This window comes from Nannospalax galili, unplaced genomic scaffold (genome assembly GCF_000622305.1).
Source record: "Nannospalax galili isolate Female #2095 unplaced genomic scaffold, S.galili_v1.0 scaffold821, whole genome shotgun sequence".
In the NCBI taxonomy this organism is placed as follows: domain Eukaryota; kingdom Metazoa; phylum Chordata; class Mammalia; order Rodentia; family Spalacidae; genus Nannospalax; species Nannospalax galili.
In genome coordinates this window covers 1552187-1572582 of record NW_008345684.1, presented here as the reverse complement: position 1 = coordinate 1572582, position 20396 = coordinate 1552187, and the positions used below count along the sequence as shown (strand labels likewise).

The 20396-nt window shown below is 39.1% G+C and overlaps 1 protein-coding gene across 1 annotated transcript in view; it reads right to left on the bottom strand.

The window, feature by feature from the left end:
* Positions 1-20396, bottom strand: part of Epha6 (EPH receptor A6) — a 1087127-nt gene that overhangs the window by 31100 nt on the left and 1035631 nt on the right. The window contains exon 15 of the mRNA XM_008841732.1: positions 14729-14878. Coding sequence (XP_008839954.1) covers positions 14729-14878 — 150 coding nt within the window. The remainder of the gene's footprint in view (positions 1-14728; positions 14879-20396) is intronic.

Sequence of the window (20396 nt, the reverse complement as noted above, 5' to 3'; positions counted from 1 at the left end):
GTTAAAAAATTCTCATTCCAAATGATATTTCCCATCTATTACTGCAACAGATTCATATCAGGTCTCCGGACCCTCTTCTTCTGTCCCGCAACCATCCTGTCCAGGCCAGTGAAGACATGGGTACTGAAGTGGGATTATGACCATATTCCACCCACACCTGACATTTTGCAGTGGTCAAAATGATCCTGAATATTTCTATCTCAGTGCTCACCTGTTTCTGGCTTGTCCAGTCTGCCCCTCTTTAAAGAAGAGCTGCAGTCTCTCAGCTGGATGAGCTGAGCTGAGATCTATTACTATGTGTTTTGGGCACCATCAGGCATGAAGCCTTGTCAAGTCAAACAATAGAGCTCCAGTTGTCAGCTATGTGATTTACAAAAGCTGTATTTTTGGAGTACCTTGAGAAAAGCTGCATTAACCTTTATCCTCCTAAACATTTCTTTTGTAGAAAGCTTTGCTTTGTAGGCACTTTCTGATTCTTTAATTAAAGACTAATAAGTAGCAGCACATGAGAACTTTGTCTAAAAGACAAATTGAAGTTTATTGTCTTAGGTGATGAAGGAGTGATAATTAACTTGTGAGAGCTTCATAACAGTTTGATTTTATGATATTCATAGGCTGTCTGTCATTCTTTGGGAGAAGAGTTATGTAAGGTTTCTATACTTATTTAAAAATGTAAAATAAAATTTAAAAAAGTGAAAAATATAAAAATGACTGCAATAATTTCATGCAGAAATAGAAGGAACTAAAGGAATTAGGTCCTGTTAGAAGTTATTATCTGCAACCCAGATGGTTGTTCTAAACAGACCACACTGATCTCTTGTCACAATACTACAGTTTTTAGTAGCTCAGAACCAATGTGAAGGCTCAGTTGGGTTACGAGGCTGAGTGGTCAGTTTTTACTGGCTGTGATGAGCTTTCCAGTAGATTGTGTTGACAGTTTCTGGGTCAAAGTATGCAATGTGTGTCTTTTATTAAAGAGGACAAATAAAAATCAGAAAGTAATATAAAGATGCTGAGATATCTACGTGGATGAACAGACTGCTTGGACTATGCAGGATACCACATTTTTTTAATCAGACTGCTAATTATCTCCTTCTAAGAGCATATTGAATTGTTATTTATACTTTATCTTCTTATTTTTATATATACTATTTTATTTATTCTTTGAGAATTTCATAGATGTATTCAATGTATTTTGATCATGTCCTTCTTTTCCTTTCTTTTTAAAACAAGTTGTCTCAAAAATTTTGCAATGGTTGAAATATATGCTACTAAATGGAATATGAAAAGAAGAGGGCCAGCATGAAATGACTCATTGAGGAAAGGCCCTTGGTGCCAAGCCTGAAGACCGGATTTTGACCTCTGGGACCCACATGGTGGAAGTAGAGGACCAACTTCCATAAGTCTTCTTCTGACCCTCACACATGTGCATGTTCCTGTGGAAAAACTATAATTTCAGATAAAAGAGGATTCTAAGGTAAAGGGTCCCATTGTGCATTTTTTTCTTTGTGATGATTATACATGTAAGTTTGGATATTTACAGTTACAATGTAGTAATATGGAAAACGTACTTTGCTGTGTCTACATGGAAAAAGGAAGAGAGAGAAAAAGAAAGAAAGAAAGAAGGAAGAAAGAAAGGAAGGAAGGAAGGAAAGAAAGATACATGGAAAAGGCTCTCAGTTAGTGGGTGGGGAGAGTAATAGAATAGGAGCACCCTGAATTGCATTAATGATCCGATGGTCACTCACAAGCAAGGCCCTATTACTGCTAAAGAAATAAGGACCGGGTTCTGCCTGCAATCAGACCTTTCATGTTAGAAAACCGTATCTCTGGTCTTTGAACCTGAAGGAAGTTTGCTACAAAGCTCCAGTACTCAAATGGGTCTCCATAGAGAGACAAAAGTCCAAATAGGATCAGAGTATATACCTTACAAACCAAAAATAGAAAGATTTTGAGTGCTATGGCATTTTTTTTTTTTTTTACTTTTCCAGATTCCCTACTACAACTTATGCTTTTGGAAATATACAGACAGCCCCAGATTAACTTATTTGAAACAGTTTTCCTTAAAGAGGCCAATGTTCTCAAATCTGAAGGACATTTTGCTAATGACTTTTGTGGGGGGGACAAGATGTTTCAGAAAGATGTGCAACTTTTAATATTACAATTCCTTGGCCCACTAAAACTGTTTAAAATCCATGGAAAAGGTTGCATCGAACAAATTAATCTCTTAACTCTCACCAGAGAAGTTTCCTTATGCAACAGATGGTGTTAAACACAAAAACCCACAATTGGCCAATGTGTAGAGAACAAGAGGCCACAGAGCACTTACCCTTGAATAGGACACCTGTTTCAAACCTCTGCCTTCCAAGGCTCAGGAATCACTACAGAAGAGGGGGGGGGGGGGGGATGACCACAAGGAAACAGAGTCTTCCATACAGCTGGTCATTTACTCATATGAATTCACAGCAATGGTAACAACATGCACAAGTCTTTCTTTCTTTTTTTTTTTTTTTTTTTTTTTTTTTTTTTTGTGTGTGTGTGTGTTTCTTTTGAGACAGGGTCTCCTTGTAGCCCCTGATGGCCTGGAACTCACTCTGTAGATCAGGCTGGTCTGGAACTCACAGAGATCTGCCTGTCTCTGCCTCCCGAGTGCTGGGATTAAAGACCTGCGCTACCATGCCCGGATCATGCACAAGTCTTATGCAAGTTCAAACCAGAAAAATTCCAAGCATAGCTGTGGGGAAGTGGATAAGAAATCCCAACCACACCCAAGGAACATTTGACTCTTGATGACTGCTAGGAGGGGGACAGACAGTGTCTTAAGGGATGGGACTCTTGGTGGGTTGGATGGACCCACACTGAAGGACATATGGAGTCATAAATCAGACTCTCTTTCTCTCTCTCATATATATATGAGAGTACATTAAATTGGGTGAGGGGCTTGTCGGGGTAGGTGCAGATAGGGGAGGGGATCTAAATTCTATCAAACTATATTGTATGAAAATTGCAAAAATTCAATTACAAATAAGAAAAATTAATAAAAATTTACTACAAAAAATCCATGGAAAAATAGTTGAGTACAAATGAAAAAGAAACTTTAAAATGTGCTCATGTAAATGATCCACAGAGAACAAAAATAAAAACCAGAAGAGCCATCAAAGCACATATTTCTTCTGAATAGAGATTGAAGGTACATTTGATTTTTTATAAAAATACTGTTGATATTATTCATTATCTAGTTTTATGATCATGTAGTTAAAAACTTTCCCTTTGAAAATTATATTGTAGTAGTAGCATAGCTGAATTACTGCTTTCTTCTACTTTGAATTTTACTAACTGAATTATTTAAATGGTGATTCACTGCATTTTTTCAGATTTCCTATTGCTCTTCTGAGACACTCATCATGCAGGTGCAATTAGTATTTATTTACTTAAAATGCTGCCAGTGAATCAACTGCCTATGCACCAATAGTATGCATTACTGAAAAGCTGAGATGAGGAAGGAAGGCCATTTTGAAAATTACTTCAGTAGAATACATATGCAAATCAAGGCAAAAATTCCCTCTGTAAAATGAAGGTTGAAATAATAGGAATGGGTTTTTAGCAATTTACTGTATCTTACACAGATCATTACACAAGGACTGTTACATGATACAGTCGAGTTTGGAAAATCTAATCAGAGGCAAAAATTGAAAATGACTGGACTCTCTGAGTCATAAAATCACACTGCATTTCTAGGTAAGTGGAATTCTCACAACCACCAGTCTTGGCTGAGGTGTTGACCATAATTGAGAGAGGTTATAGAATTATGAGGACAAACAAGAAATACAGGAAACAGATATTCTCTTCCTTCTTAAATTTTGATAAAAAGGAATTACTTCATCCAGGTTAAAATGTTGTTTTCAACCATACCACTTACAAAAATAAAAATACTCTCCATTTCCCTCCATGCTTTCAAGTGAGCTTCAGACAGTGACCTACAGGAAAACTCATTATTATACAAAAGCTTTTTTAAAAAGTGAGGAGGGAAAAAAACAAAATGCACTAAGGCAGCATTGTGCTTCCTAGTAAGCCTCAGATGAGATGTTCTATGACATGTTCTTGGGAAACTGAACAAGCTTAGTGGCATATGCCTAAATGATAACATACCCAAGAGGCATTTGGGTTTCAAACTGCATCTAGGCATTAAAAAAATCATTATGCCAGGGAAACAAAACAAATCAAAACAAAACAAAACAACAAACCCCCTGAACCCTACTGGCCTACAGGGAGTTGATACTTTGTGCTCCCTGCTGTTCATGTTTTGCTGTCATTGTTTTTCTGCTAAACTCATTGTGTGGTCTAAGTGTTGAGGAAAGAATGCAAGTGCCCTTGGTGTCATTTTGGGGGCTTATGTAGCTCCAGCACTACGATGTACTACCATTAATTAGTAAATTCCAGTTATTTTGAACTTGATGAAAATAACATACAACGTTATCCAGAAATACCTTACAGAAAAATAAAGAGAAACTTCATATGTTAAAAAGCAGCAAGACATCCTGGACCTTCACTGTGTCTGTGAATTGTTTCTGGTAATGGGTTAAGTGTGTCAGTCATTAAAATTTGATTGGATATTTGTAAGAAATGTAAGAACAAGATGGTGCATTTTATAAAATTTTAACGTCAAGGCACAAAAACCTGCATAGAGGATTCATATTTCTAAAAAGTGGTAGATCAATTCACATTCTCTGACAAGCAGGAAGCAATGCAAAGCCTTCTGTGTGATGGAGTGGCATACATATTTAACGATGCTTTGTCTCATTAGGTAGAACTGTTGTGGTATGCAGACTCCTTTGAATCTTGGACTTCTGTTTTACAGCTTAGTGGTAAAGAGCAAGCATGTTGGAGTAAGCAGGAACTTGAACAGCAATTTCTCCTCTCCCCAGCAACTTGGGCAGGTCACTGATACTTTCTAAGCTTCAGTTTTCATATGGAGAAATGGGAATAATGATAGTATCTACCCAGATAATTATCTTGGATTAAATCAGCTAATCATCTAAACTAGTTGTTTTAAAATAAGCTAATAAAATTCAGGCTCTTATTACCATTGATTAATTAAACAACGTCTATATGCCACATTTTATATAAACATTATTTCTAATTGCCTCAAATTCTGCAGAAACTTGTCCACGATGATCTGGTTGGTCAGTTGTCAGCCTAGGATTTGAATCTAGACCTTTCTAGCTATATGCCAGTAGCTCTTAACTAGGAGTGGTTTGTTCCCCATCTCTGTCAATGCAATATCTAGGAATATTTTTGATCATGTCAACTTGGAGAATGGTACTGGAAAGTAGTCTGTAGAGGCTGGGGCTGATATTATGAATCCTCCAATGCACAGGACAGATCCCAAGCCAAAATGTTGCTACATCAGGCTTACTAGTTTTTTCCAGTTTACTCTGATGCCTCATTAGAATACAGCACATCATATTAATATATTTGTGTCACACGATAGTGCTAATACAATAAATAAAGTTGCTCTTGAAAATGACAAACTCAAAAAGGATTAATAAAAACAAACAAACAAAAACAACCCAATACATCTTCTGGCATCACAGCTGCCTTCCATTTGGAATTCTTGTCTTATTTGATGTATTTATGGGAAAATGTGAAATCACAGTGCTCCATCCACCCTGTAATGGAGAATGCTGCCATGTAGACCTAGCCTGGCCAATTGTGTACCCACTTCTCCAATGTGGGTATAGGTCAGGGTTGAACAGAGATCTGTAGAGCTAGCCAGGGTCTTCTTTAAAACTGGGCTTAACATATAAATTTTAGAACCCAATGATTGTAAAAGAGGCCCAAAATCCCAGGGGTATAGGTCAGGGTTGAACAGAGATCTGTAGAGCTAGCCAGGGTCTTCTTTAAAACTGGGCTTAACATATAAATTTTAGAACCCAATGATTGTAAAAGAGGCCCAAAATTCTTTTCCCCCCCCCCCCCTTTCTTTTTTACTTTTGGTCAAATTGCATTGGGTTGGGTTACTTTCAATTACAATCAAAATAACACTGAATAACAGAGTTTGCATGCTTTCTTGGCATACCTATTTTAAGTAACTATGTTGTAGGGTTGTTTTATAAAAACAAACAAACAAACAAACAAAAAAACAGAAAGCACAGCATCTGCTTTTGATGAATATTATTCTAATTAGATATAGGCACAGGACACAAATGCCAGAACTTCATCTCCTCGCCTAAATAATGGATTCCTGGAGTGTGCTGGATAGCTTTAGTGCCAACTTGACACACCTGGGTTGAGGGAGCCTCAACTGGGGAATTGCCTTCATTGGACTGGCCTGTGGCCATGTCCATGAAGCACCTTCTTGATTGTTGAGTGATGTGGGAGGGCCCAGCCCACTGTAGGTGGTGCCATCCTTGGGCAGGTGGGCCTGTGTTGCATAAGAAAGCTGGCTGAGCAGGGGCCAGGGGAGCAAGCCAGTAAGCAGTGTTCCTCCATCGCCTGTGCTCCAGCACAGGTTCCTGCCCTGAGTTCCTACTTTGGGCTCCCTGGTGAACTGTGACCCAGGAGATGTAAGATAAATAAACCCTTTCCTCCCCAAGTTGGTAGTGTTCAGAGTGTTTTTTTTACAGCAATGAAGAAACAAACTAGGACAGAAATTATACCAGGAGTGGGGTATTGCTGTGACAGACCTGACCTTGGTATTTTCAGGAGAATTGTGGAAACGTTCCGAACTTTGGGCTGGAAAAGCCATTGAGTGCTTAGAGTTTGTTGCTGTGGAGCTTGGCATACTTATGCTGAAAGAGTTGTGAACAATGGAGGCCTGGCTTGTGAAGCTTCAAAGGGAAGCAGAAACTCTCAGGGCTGTTTGTGTGGTATTCTGAATTGAGAATCTGTGGGTTCTGGTCGGCTGGGGCTGAAGAATCAGCTGTGAATAAGAAGAGACCAGAACCTGAAGTAAAGCCTTTGCTTTACTGGGACAATTGATGCTCGTTATCTGGGGCTGAAAAATCAGGTGTAAGTAACAAGAGACCAGCATCATTGTGGTGAAGTCTTCTGAGAGGTATTTCCTCAGGGTCAGCACACAGAGAGGACCAGAACCTCCATCTCTAGCTGGAAGCAGGACTTGGTAATGTGTAAGAGTCTCCTGCATGGTTCTGGTGTTGAAAGCATGAAGGGGTCACAGAGAGCAGCTGAGGCTTGGCACTCTGAGAGGCCAGGAAAGGCCATAGGTGAAAGTGCGGCTTCAGTTGAAGTGAAGACCCCAAGCCTGAAGGGGTCATGGAGAGAATCTGGGGCTTTGCACCCCAAGAGGCAAGAAGAGGCCATTGGTGAAGGTGTAGACTCAGTTTCAGTGGAGACCCCAGCTTTTTTGGAGAAGCTGGGGCCGTGGGACAACCACCAAGGACAGCAGTAGGTGTGGAATGGAGCTGGCCTGGGTCTGCAAGATGAGCTGTGTGTACTGTGGATGGCAGAGTCAGAAATGGAGCTGCCAGAACCCTATGGAGCCCAGAAGATTGTGAGTGAATCCCAAATGTCCAGCCTTGAGCTACTTTGCTGGACTTTGGTTTTGTTTAGGTGTTCCCAATTCTTCCCTTTGAAATAAGACAGTGCTTGTTTTGGATTTTACAGAAGCCCACCCATAGTTAAGAGAATTTTAAAAGAGATTATGGACTTTTGAGTGTTTGGATTTTTTAAGGACTGTGGGGTTTTTGAGGTTGTACTGTCTTATGTTGTGATATTAATGTTAACATCATATCTTGGGGACAAGAATTGGAAAGGTTATGGTTTAATAGTGATGTGTTTGTGTGTCAAGTTGATAAGGGGTCAATTGTGCTGGATAGCTTTAGAGTCAGCTTGACATACCTGGGTTGAGGGAGCCTCAGCTGGGTAATTTCCTTCATTGGACTGGCTGAGCAGGGGCCAGGGGAGTAAGTCAGTAAGCAGTGCTCCTCCATGGCCTGAGCTCCAGCTTCTGCCCTGAGATCCGACCTTGGGCTCCCTGATGAACTGTGACCCAGGAGATGTAATATAAATAAACCCTTTCCTCCAGAAGTTGGTAGTGGTCAGAGTGTTTTGCCATAGCAGTGAAGAAAAAAACTAGGACATTGAGTGAGGACTATGTCTCCTTAATTCTTTTTTTAATTGTATATGTGTATGGAATACAGTGAGAAAATTTCATACAGGTGTACAGTGGTCATGATCAATCAGATTAATCATCATTTCCACCTGTCATTTCTTTTCCCTGGAAAGCTTAGGTTTCTCTTCTTTTTTCTTTTGTCTTTTTGAAGCAGGATCTCCCTGTAGCCCAGGTATCCTGGAAGTCACTATATAGACCAGGCTGGTCTTGAACTCACAGAGATCTGCCTGCCTCTGCCTCCCAAGTGCTGGGACTACAGGCGTGTGCTACCATGCCTGGCTTGTTTCTCTTCTTTTAAAATATATTTTATTTGTTATCTTTATTTTATGTGTATGAATGTATTGCCTGCATGTATGTAAGTGCACCCATGTGTGCAATGCCAATGAAGGTCAGAAGAGGGTGTTGGTTGGAGTTACCAATGGCTGTTAGCTGCCATGTGGGTGCTGGGAATTGAACCTGGGTTCTCTGCAAGAGCACCCAGTACTCTTAACCACTGAGCTGCCTCTCCAGCTCCCAACATTTCTCTCTTTTATTCCTTTATAAAATATATAATAATTTGTGGTATACCACAGTTACTCCATTGTGCTGTATAGAACACAGCCTTATTCCTTCCACCAAGCTGTGTTTTGGTAGCTGGTACCTGCTGTCTGACCTCCCTGCATGCACCTTTTAGCTCTCCTTCCTAGAGTCCAGTCACTACTGTGCTATGATTTACTGCTGTGCAACTAACCTTTTTAGATTCCTTGGGTGAGGGGGGAGTTCAGTATTTGTCTTTCTGTGCCCAGTTTATTTCACTTAACATGGTAGAAGACTGAGTTTCCCAATTTCTCATCTCTGCCCCACATGCACAGCTGGTCCAATGACTGGCACCGCTTAATCAGAGTTGCTGAGTGGCTAAGCAGATGGCACCTGCTGTTATTTTTTTTGTTAGTTTTTTTTTTATGGACTAGTTCTGCACATTCTGCTTTTTTTTCTCATTTCCCTTCCCTAATGTACAATTCCATTGACCTTTGGGAAACTCATTATATTATTCACTAAAGCAGATTCTGCAAACTCAGAATTGTTCATTGTAATAAAATATACCACAGTGTGCAGAATGGAGAAACTATTTCATAAAAACGACCTGAAATTTCCTAAACTCATTTAAAAACCATAAAACATTGTAACATTCCATTTGATCTGTGCCCACAGCTTTGCTAAACTCACCCAAACACAGTAAAAGTATGTAAAATATTGAAACAGAACATAGTTTGAATTTTTTTCTCTGTCTCATTACCTGCCTTATGTAAAATGCATCTTGTTTGGAGTCAAGTATAAAATTATACCTTGACTAAATGAATGGGGAATGCAGGATAAATAGGTAATATCTTGTATTTGGACACAGTAACTGGGAAATTTTTGATCAAGCTATTTCTGCTTCCAAACAGAAATTCTGGTTATAGGATCTGTCACAGATATGCTGACTTCCAATATGTTTAGCTCAACAGAATCCCAGCTCTCTCTCCTGTAGCGGTGAAGGTATTCATGAGATACATACAAGATTTTGGCTCTTACTGCTTTCATCTAGTAATATGTTGAGCTGAAGGCCCCAAGGTTTGGCTCTGTAACTACTAGCTCCCACTTTTCCTTCCTGTTCTCAGATTCTGGTTGAATGTTTTTTGGATAACCCATACAAGACAGCAAAAACACAGTGACTGAGACTCTACCTGGGCCTGAAAAAACTGAAACTCTGCGTGGAAGAAAAGTTGAGCCTGGTGCTGTAAACAAACGAGAATGGGCTGTTAGGAGGCAATTCCTGGCTGCAGTATCTTCTCCTCTTCCAAATAAAGCCTATGTGGCCAAATGAGGTTTAGTAGACAAAATCACTCTCTTGGATACTGATTATGAAGATCTATGGCCAAAACGACTAGGTGAACTGTTGGATAAGATCCAGGCAGAGAGAGAGAGAGAGAGAGAGAGAGAGAGAGGCTGACAGAGAGGATCGAACACTCTAGTAACAATTAAGAACACTAGATGGTAGTCTTTGTTGAAAATGGCACATTTGGGCCATTGCCTACAGAAGCGTTCCTCCTGAGCAATCTGTCTTGTGGTTTGGTGCGCTCACTTGTACCTGATCTGCTCCGTGGAAGTCCTGTCTACTTTTTTGGTGCCTCTGTAGAGACCAGGTTGGTTCTAAACTTCAGAAGGAAACATAACATGAGTCATTCTTTTGTGGACAAAAGTGTCACAACTATTTTTTCAGAGGGTATAAATTCACAGTATTTCACTTTTAAAAGTCACATTAAAAATATTCAATCTCATTCCCTTAGCATTTTAATTGGTCATGAGACTGGAGCACTTTGGAAAATCTGAGTGACTTGCATGATTGAACCATAACCTACATCATCATAGGTGTGCTTGGTGACTTGGTGACTGCAATGCATCCTAGAAGGTAAGAGAATCTAGGGGGCAGGAAACTCAGAAAACAGCCCTTTCCATTTATTTATCACCCTTTTATTGGAACAACTCCCTTTGAATGTCTAATAAGGACTAATCATAACTTTAAAAAACTTACTTCTTTGATTTATTTTATGTGTATGACTGTTTTGCCTGCATGTATGTAAGTGCACCCAGGTCATACTATACCTGTGGAGGCTAGAAGAGGGCATCAGATCCCCTGGAACTGGAGTTATGGATGATTGTTAGCCACCATGTGGGTGCTGGGAACAAAACCTGGGTCCTCTGCAAGAGCAGCCAGTGCTCTTAACTATTGAGCCACCTCTCTAGGCACTAACTATAACTGTCGTGACCATAAATGTAAGGCTTTTATGAAACTGCTTTGTAAGATAATTTATTTCTAAGTACAGAATTTTTTATCTTCCTCTCCATTTTCCCCCATGTCATGTGACTTAATAGTGTCATGTCACATGTTATTTTGTGACACATATGATTATTTATTTTGTTTATAGCCTCTCTCTTAAGCATTAAAATGTAAGCTTCAGAGGGGCAGGGGACTACTAGCCACAGAGGGGAGCTATAAACAAAGTAACAGAAAGTCATGGTTATTCGCTGTTCTCCTGGTCCATGACTTGTTCTAGAAGTTTACTATGGCTACAATCTAAACACACTGACAATGCATTTCCATGTGATTCTAGGGCAATTGTATCAATTCTCTATTTCTCAGTTTTATGACAAACACAGCTAAGACCTGGACAAGGTGCTCTGTGTGGTCCCTTCCAGGTGTAACATTTATTCTCTATCCCAGGTTCACTCCAAATATCCTTTAAATGAATATATTAGTATAACTCTACTTGTGCATAATGCAAAAATAAATACACACATGTGGAGGCTGATCAACTTTTTTTAGGTTTAGCAAGCCCTAAATTAGGAAATTTAAAAATTTTCATGCCTGTGAAGGAACTGGTTAAGATTAGGAGGAGTATTGTTATGGGGTCCATGACATGTGGCTTCTGCTGTGCAATGAAGACCACAGCTCTTCTGAAAGAGGACCTGATCCTGAGGGCTGCTTGGGTGGCCTGTTTTAGTCAAAATATAACATGTATGCCAGCAAAATATTCAATTTAGTTAGAGTAAAACAGGAATTACAGTGACTGAATTTGTAACTTCCATTAGCTAACTGACCTTTAAACCTACTGACAAATTATATATACAACTAGTTCAAGAAATGTAATATATATCTAGGCAAGGTTTATCTGAGAATGTTTGGTCTTTGCCCAAGATTTAGCTACATGGCACATGGTAATTAAAGGTACCAGACTGGTGGAATTAACCTTCCTGGATGTTTAACAGCCATACTTTGAGGCTGATACTAATTTGGTAAAAAGGACATAATAGACTGCTTTTGCTCCTTGCCCTCCTAGGTCGTCTAAGTTCCAGGGGACTATGAGCATCTCTCAAAATGTCCTGTAATTGTAGTGAGTCACCTGTCCTCTTGATTAAGGAGGCCATGGAGACCCCACCAAATGGACTTGAACCAGTGTCCAGTCTACAAAGAGAAGGGTCAACACAGAGGAAACATTTTCTCCATGCTTCCAAGCAAAGCCAGCTATGGTCAAGTAGGACCTTTGACTTATCTTCACATAGATGGAACTGGTAAAAGAAAGGATCCAGGAGCTCCTCCCAAGCCCATGTGACCCCTGAAGAACAGATCTTCAAACGGCCTTAAGAGTAAAAATAAATTGGTTTCTCTGGGTCAACTGTATGGTCTTAAACAGCCAAAAGGAAAGTATAACTAAAGATTAAAGATAAATTTTTAAGAGTCCATGTGTATAGCTAAAGGCTACATAATGAAACAATGACAGACAGGAGATATCTTCCTTTGAGTTGTTAGCCAGAGAGACTCCCAAACAGTAACCCAGCATAGAACTGGGAAAATGAACAGCAGACCCCAATTTTATCTAAAGGAATATTGACAACTGATTGCTTCTAGATGAGGAACAGCTGATCTTCCTAAAACAAGGATCTCTAGATAGACTGACTAGATTCAGCAGATGGACAAGCATTGAGGAATGGCTGGGGGTGCCAACAACACAGTGGACAGTAACAGGGATGACAGAGTATGTCAGCTCCAGTGGAGGTGGGGGGAGGATATGGGAGGGTGCCATTTGGGAAGTGGGTATATAGATGAATAAGATTGTTTGGGATGTTTTGTATGATATACTCACACAAAAATCAACAAAAGTATGAGTTATATTTGAGGAAGAAGCATAAAAATTTGATTCATGTTAATTAGTAGAAGTGAAAAACATTACCACTGCAATCTACCTGATGACTTTATATCCATATTCAGGTGTGACTAGTAATAATCAGATGCATAGATATTAGAGATGCATGTGCAAATATCTACATGTTAGTAGCATTAAAAATGAGTTTTTCTGTATGAAACAGTATATTCTAAAATGAAATGGAGATCTTTTTGAAAAGATTAAAACCTCATTCAATTTTATGTCTTACAGGGTTTATACTGAGTTCAGTATTGTATAACTGTATTAATTTAACTGTGAAACTAAAAATTTATAGCCACTTTTGAAAGAGATGCATCTTTGCTCTGGAAATTGTTATTGAATATGTTAAAGCTGTAATGAAATGTTTCTTCTAATCATGTTTTTATTAAATAAATAATTTTAAAAAAGCACAAACAAGCAATGGAAATGAAACAAAACCAGGAATCAAATTGAAAGCTCCTTTTAGGAGTGAAGGGTCAAATTTCCACTTCTGGAACTAAGCATCAGGAAGTGCTAGGTAGGCCTTTACACATTGAACAACCTCCCTGGCCCCCCCAAAGAGAAAAAAATCCAAAAGTCCCAGCAACAAAGAAGAGCAGTGAGATCCTTTAGATAAAACTCCTGAAGAATAGGAGATTATAGGCAAATAACCTGGCTCTAAAACCCCCCAGTGTTGGGGATGGCATAGAGGATGCTGATTGTGGCACACTTTGTGTATAAGGTGAGATGTTCTGGAGGACCCAGCTACACTGGCTTTGTGTTTGATGTTGTGTTTTGGAGAGTGGTCTGAGCAACATGTTTGACCTCATCCTTGCTGCTGTGTAGGTTTCTGGTCTTGGCCATTCTGCACAGTCAATAGGTACTCAACAGCACTCAGCTGCAAAAGCAACTCTATGGCAGGCAGAAGCATCAACTGTGGCCTGCTAAGTCAAATCATGCCTGTGTCTGGCATCAGAAACCACCAAACTATCTCTGTGATTAAGTTCTTGAAAAACTTGAACAATCTGAAATATGTAGTGCTAAAGTGTGAGGTATGGAGGTTTGTGGGGTTTTCTCAAGTCCTAACTGGAAAAAAGAATGCGATGTGGCAGTACTTATGCTCTGTATGTTTAGGTATGCTTTGTAGTTAGTTACAAATTCTTCTTTGCATCAGTGAACATTCAGAATCATATTAGTGATTTTTTCCTCTCACCATAGGTTTAGAAACCACCAGCTGCTTTGAAGAAGACAAGTTGAGTAGGCAAAGCCTGAATCCTGCAATGAGGTAGTAGGGAGTGAGAATACATTGTCTGCACTTGCATCATTGGTTTATCTGTAACTTCACATTACTGTCTCTATGACTGTGGACAGATCATAGAGGCTAAGTGTATGAATTATCCTGATATGTGATGTTATCAACAACAAATGTAATTGCTATAGATAAAATAGAACCAAAAAAGGTTGTGGAAAAGATTATGTATCTCAAAATGACCTTTCAAGATGATATATATTGATAGTACATAGCCTGAAAGGATTTACTCTTCTTCCAAGTAGCATCTGGCCTACATTGATGTGGGTTTTACAGCGGTGCATTGAAGTGCCCTGTGAGAGAAATGAAAAGTCAACATTCCTGTTTTGTATTATTGTAGGTAAGTACAGTCTTGCTGCAGTAGAACAATCAGGGTATCTAGGATGTAAGATGCATGACAAGTACTCATGGAATAAAGGCTGCTCACCCAAATCAGAGCACAGGACAAAGGTCCTCAGATTCTCAAGGCTAGCCCCTGTCCCCTTCAGCCCCGAGCAACAGTCAGGAAGATAAGGGTTATTTTCAGAGAAGACAGAAGGAAGATTTTCCCTACGTTCCCTGATGGTAGAACTGTGTACTTACATCTTGGTTGGACATTTCCCAATATGGTCTCTCTCCATAGGACATGACCTCCCACATGACAATGCCATAGCTCCACGCATCACTTGCTGAGGAGAATTTTCTGTAGGCAATAGCTTCTGGGGCTGTCCACCGTATAGGGATTTTCCCACCCTGAAAAAACAAATTCAATATTTCTCAGCTGGCTCACAATCCCATTTAAATATCTCTTTTAAAAAATATCTAAATACTTGATAGAAGTATTGGCATGTTAAATGTAAAATAAAAAGCTGGAATAATGTTAAGATGTCAGAAATATTTTTCCTGTAATTGTTATTCATGGAAAACCAGCTTTAATAGGAAAAAGTCACACCTCAGGAAGATTTTATTTCATTCATTAGAGAAGTTTATTTTTATGTTAGATTCATACAATAAATACATTTATTAGATCATTTGATGAAAGTTCGAGATTATGAAATACTAAAAGCTAGCTAAATATTCAACATTAAACATTGCATTTCACTTACAAATAATAATGAGAATAACACCGTGACTTAATTGAAGACAAATGGGTAAACACAGAATGAAGCCATCCTGTAACAATCCCTTCAGGAGAGTACTATTTTCTTGACTGTCCTTTCATTAGCTATGATTACATTTATCAAAAATATTTTTTATGGGTTGGAAAGATGGCTGCTCTTGCAGAGGACCTGGATTCAGTTCCCAGACCCATATGGTGGCTAACAACCTTCGATAGCTCCAGTTCCAGGGACTCCAATGCCTTCTTCTGATATCGGCAGGCATATCATGACACAAGCGTGCTTATATTTAGGCAATACACTCATACACATAAAATAAAAATAATAAAATATTAAAATTACTTTCAACAAGAACATAAAAGAATACATTTTCTTTTTTTTTACACTTAGGCTACATTATATTTTTTCTTCAGTATTTAAGTTTACATTTGAACATATTAAAGAGATTAAATTACATGAATTTTTACTGCTTACGTACTAGTCTGCCATTGTGCTATACTTAAATTTTATTAACACTTATTACATTTTTATCTGTTCAAACACTCAGTAAATCCCATTTTACTGTAATGACAAGTGTAAAACAATTCATCCATTTGACTTACGACAATCTAAAATCTTAACAGCTCTGCTCTGGATCGCCACTTTGCCCAGATGAGGGCGACTCTGGTGCCACTAGATGGCGGTAGAGAACAAGGAGCCGCCCCAGACGCTTTGGCTCATAGCACAATTATTTTCAGTTCTGAGAACGCGGCGCGATGGGATTGTTTCAACATCATCAGCATTTTCATGTGCACAGTATCTGAGCTCGCAACGTGCGCAAAGTCTGAGTTAGGGGAATATGGAAGGCTCGGGGGTAGGGGGTGGAGGATAAACGAATCTTTTTTTTGACCCTTGACGAATGTAGGGAAAACAAACATCTTTTAAAGGCGAAGTTACTGAATACTCTAGTACTTATTTAACAATCGAAACACTGCGTACTTTAAGAGAAAAGGGATTAATCTAAAATGGGAACAATTTAGGTTTCATCAAGCAAATGAAAGAATTAGTGGAAACCTCATTTCAAAGGCACATGGAATGGAATTGTTAGGACCACTGTGAAAAACACCCTGAATTCAATTCCCCGGTTTCACAGGTGAGTAAACAGCGCAGGGCTCAGAGACGGAGGAGGATTAGACCTTCCTCACCGTATTATCCGCACCGGATGTCTCTAGTACTGTCATTACAGCATGATGAGACGCTGATAGAAAGAAGTGGATACTTTAGCTCTGGGGAGAGTTGGGTGCAGAACTGATGTTAGTGTTTGAACCCCATGTTCAAACAGAAGCCTGAGGCTTCTGCTTTCTGTGCTTTAGAGCTGAGTTTTTATTAATTAATTAATTAATTAATTTTTAAGTAGCATCGAATTAAGACCAGAAAATTAAATTTATAGTTAGTGAAAGTTATTTAACAGAGTATGGGGAGCAGGGAAGGGGCAAAGATTCGTTCTTTAATCTGAAGTAGGTTTGCCAGGAAAAACAACAATAAAAATAGCGCCACAGTTGAATTCCAAATAAATAACGAACACTGTTTTAGGATAGATATATCCCAGGAAGGATTTTTTTCCCCCAAATGTCCCAGTTATTGAATGAATCTGGCATCCACTACAAATAAATAAATAAATAAATAAGCATTGAAACCACCTTTCTACTATAATACAAATATGCGTCCTGTATTTTCATTTGTTAAATCTGCCAAACTAATCAAATGCACTGAAAACAAGATGCTGTAAATGCTCTCACTGAATGTAAGTGATATTCTGAAAACGTTGGTGTGCTGTCCTCTGCTTCCCTGTCCCTTTGCTACATCTCTGTGTATTCTACCAGGATAGTTCAAAACATGCAGCTAATGTTCATTTGACTATTGACTTATCAATGATATCATTATATAAACAATTCTCATACAGATTTTTATTTTGAACAACTTGATATCACATATAAATGAGAATTTTATGATTTCCATTCTAAAAATGTCCTTTTTTTCCCAAGGGGAGTATATTATGAAACATTGGACAAGCAGTATTGCTACCTGCTGTGAACTGAATTGTGTTCACCCCAAATTCATATGTTGAAGTCCTAACTCACAGCATGATTGTATTTAAATACAGATTTTTAAAAAGGGTCATTTAGGCTAAATCAAGTCACAAGGGTCTAACCCAGTATGACCGGTGTCCCTATGGGAGGACAAAAGGACAGCAAAGACCATGGGCATATAGAAAAGGCTATCTAGGTCACCTCAGGAAGCAGCTGCCCTCTCTTCAAGCCAGAGAAACTTTCAGAGGAGGCAAACTTGCCACCTCAGTCTTGAACTACAGACCCCAGAACTGTGAGGAACAAACGTCTACTCTTTAAGCCACACAGCTGGAGGTCTTTTCTCATGACCATCCAAGCAGACTAATTATTACATTACCCCCAATTGAAAAAAAGAACAGTTTTCCTTGAAGTATTTGTTTAAATGAACACCATCGCAAAATGAACAATACATCTCTATTTCAAATTCTTTTACAAGTGTCAGTTTGGAACAAGGTGTAAACTAGAATAATCTGACAATAAAATATGAAAAAATTGGACAGAAATATAATGTAGAAAACATGATTTTAAGTAACAAATATGCACGGTAACATGGATCTGACAGTATGCATAAACTGGAATGATCTTGAGCACGAATGTGATACAGATAAGGAAGCATCAAAGCATTTAATATTCTGATGAGGAATATTAAATATAGCTTATACCTAGTTGAAAGATGAGGCAAAAAGAATGAGACTCTCAGATTACAGGATGATCTCTATTTCCTACTTTAAAGGACATAGAAGTCTAGTTCTTTTTTTAATGTGTGTATGTGATGCTTGGAGAGAGAGAGAGAGAGAGAGAGAGAGAGAGAGAGAGAGAGAGAGAGAGAGAGAGAGAGAGGGAGTGGTGTGTGTGTGTGGGTGGGCGCAGAGAGAGAGTTATAGTAATTAAAAAAAAAAAGCATGGTAGTGCACGCCTTTAATCCCAGCACTCGGGAGGCAGAAGCAGGCGGATCTCTGTGAGAGAGAGAGAGAGAGAGAGAGAGAGAGAGAGAGAGAGAGAGGAGTTTATGTGGGAGTGGGTGGGAGTGCACATGTGCCACGGTACGTGTGTGAAGCATGCATGTGGAGGGCAGAGGACAACCTTAGCTGTCAGTTCTCATCTTCCCCCTTGTGGAAGGCAGACTCTCTTACTGTTTGCTGCTGTGTACACTAGGCTACTTGGTCCAAAGGCTTCTGGGGATTTTCCTGTCTCCACCTCTCATATCCTTGTAGGCATGCTTCCATTACAACTACATGCTACCTTTCCCAGCTTTATGGAAGTTCTGGAAATTTGAACTCAGGTTCTCTGACGTTCATTGAGCCATCTCCCCAGCTCTGATCCCTTTTTATTTGGGGGGTTTAAAAAGACAGGGTCACACTATGTACCCCTGGCTGGCCTGGAACTCCCTATGTAAACTAGGGTGGCTTCAAACTCACAGAGATCTGCTTTCCCCTGCCTTCCAAGTGCAAAGTGCTGGGATTAAAGTCATGGCCCTGCCCCCTTTTAAAAACAGAATGGACCAATTTAAACTTCTGTGACTTAATCCTATCTACATGTTTGTACTCATGAAGTTGAATTATAGAAAGAGTGATACTCTAGGGTACTCTTTTCTTTTTTTTCTTTCAGGAAGTTCTGGTTACCAAATGTTTGCTTCAGGTTCTAGGAATGAACAAATAGTGTAAGATTTTAGATTTGAAATCACAATCATTGGAACAGTGCTCTTGTTTTGCCATATATTTGTGAGAGAAAAAAAAAGAGATGCTAATCAAGGGGACTAAATGTAATTCAGAATCATTTTCATTACTAATCCCTCTTCTTATATAGCAAGCTTAATCACTAGGGAGCAAAGGAGAAACAGGAAGTCAGCAAAGTAGATGGCTACTGAAACCATTGCTAATGAACCTTTTACCATGGTTTTCAATTTATATTCAAAGTTTGTTACCTAACAACTAGGTAGTGGGTTGTAGTTGAAACAAAGGCTAACGAGGGAACTGGAGTTCTGCATACTTGTATATTCATGCATACTGATGCCCCAGAATGCAGCTGTGTTACAGATCTGTTTAATATCTGAGTTTTAGGACATAACCCTATCATCTTCAGAGGACTTCCCAGTCAACAGATAGGTGTAAGATTACAAGGACTTAATACTGAAGCCAAACAAATGAAAGGATCCAGAGATAGGAAGGACATTTAAAAATCCTCTATTTTTCCTTCTCTGGATTTGATGTTAGTCTTTTTAAAAATATTTTATTATTTTTATTTTATGTGTATGCGTATATTGCCTGTGTGTAGGTAAGTGCACCTGTGTTGTGCAATGCCTGTGGAGGACAGAAGAGACTATTGGATCCCTTGGAACTGGAGTTACGGACAGTTGTTAGCTGCCATGTGGGTGCTGGAATTCGAATCTGGGTCTTCTGCAAGAACAGTCAGTGTTTTTAACTGCTGAGCCATCTCTCCAGCCCCTTGGTGTTATTCTTAGAAGCAAATGTTTTAAATAGACAATAAACTGTTTGGAGTCTTTCCTTTTTTAGTTACGCAGTCTATCTCTGAAGTCCTCAAGCTTTAAGACGATAAGAGCCATGGAGCAAACCAATGGTCAATAAGTATACGAAAAGCATGTTCAACACATTTCACTCTCAGAGAAAGGTAAATCAAAACTAGAATGAGGATCTGTCTCACTCTAGTCAGGATGGCTAACATCAAGAAAGAAAGCAATGACAAACCCTGGGGAGGATGGGAGAATGAGAGAAGAGGGGAAGGAACCTTTACACAGGGTTTGTGGGAAAGTAAATTAAGTCAGTAACTATGGAGATCAGTAAATAGACTAAAAATAAAACTACCATATGCTCTAGCCATAACACTTCTAAGTATATACCCAAAGGAATCATTGCCGTGCCACAGAGATACCTATACAACCATGCTTATTGGAACACTATTCACAATAGCCAAGATGTAGAATCAGATGCCCAGCAACGGATGAAGAAGATGTGGCATATATGCACAGTGGAGCTTTATTCAGTAACAAAGAACAAAATTACATTATTGCCAGGAAAATAGATGGAA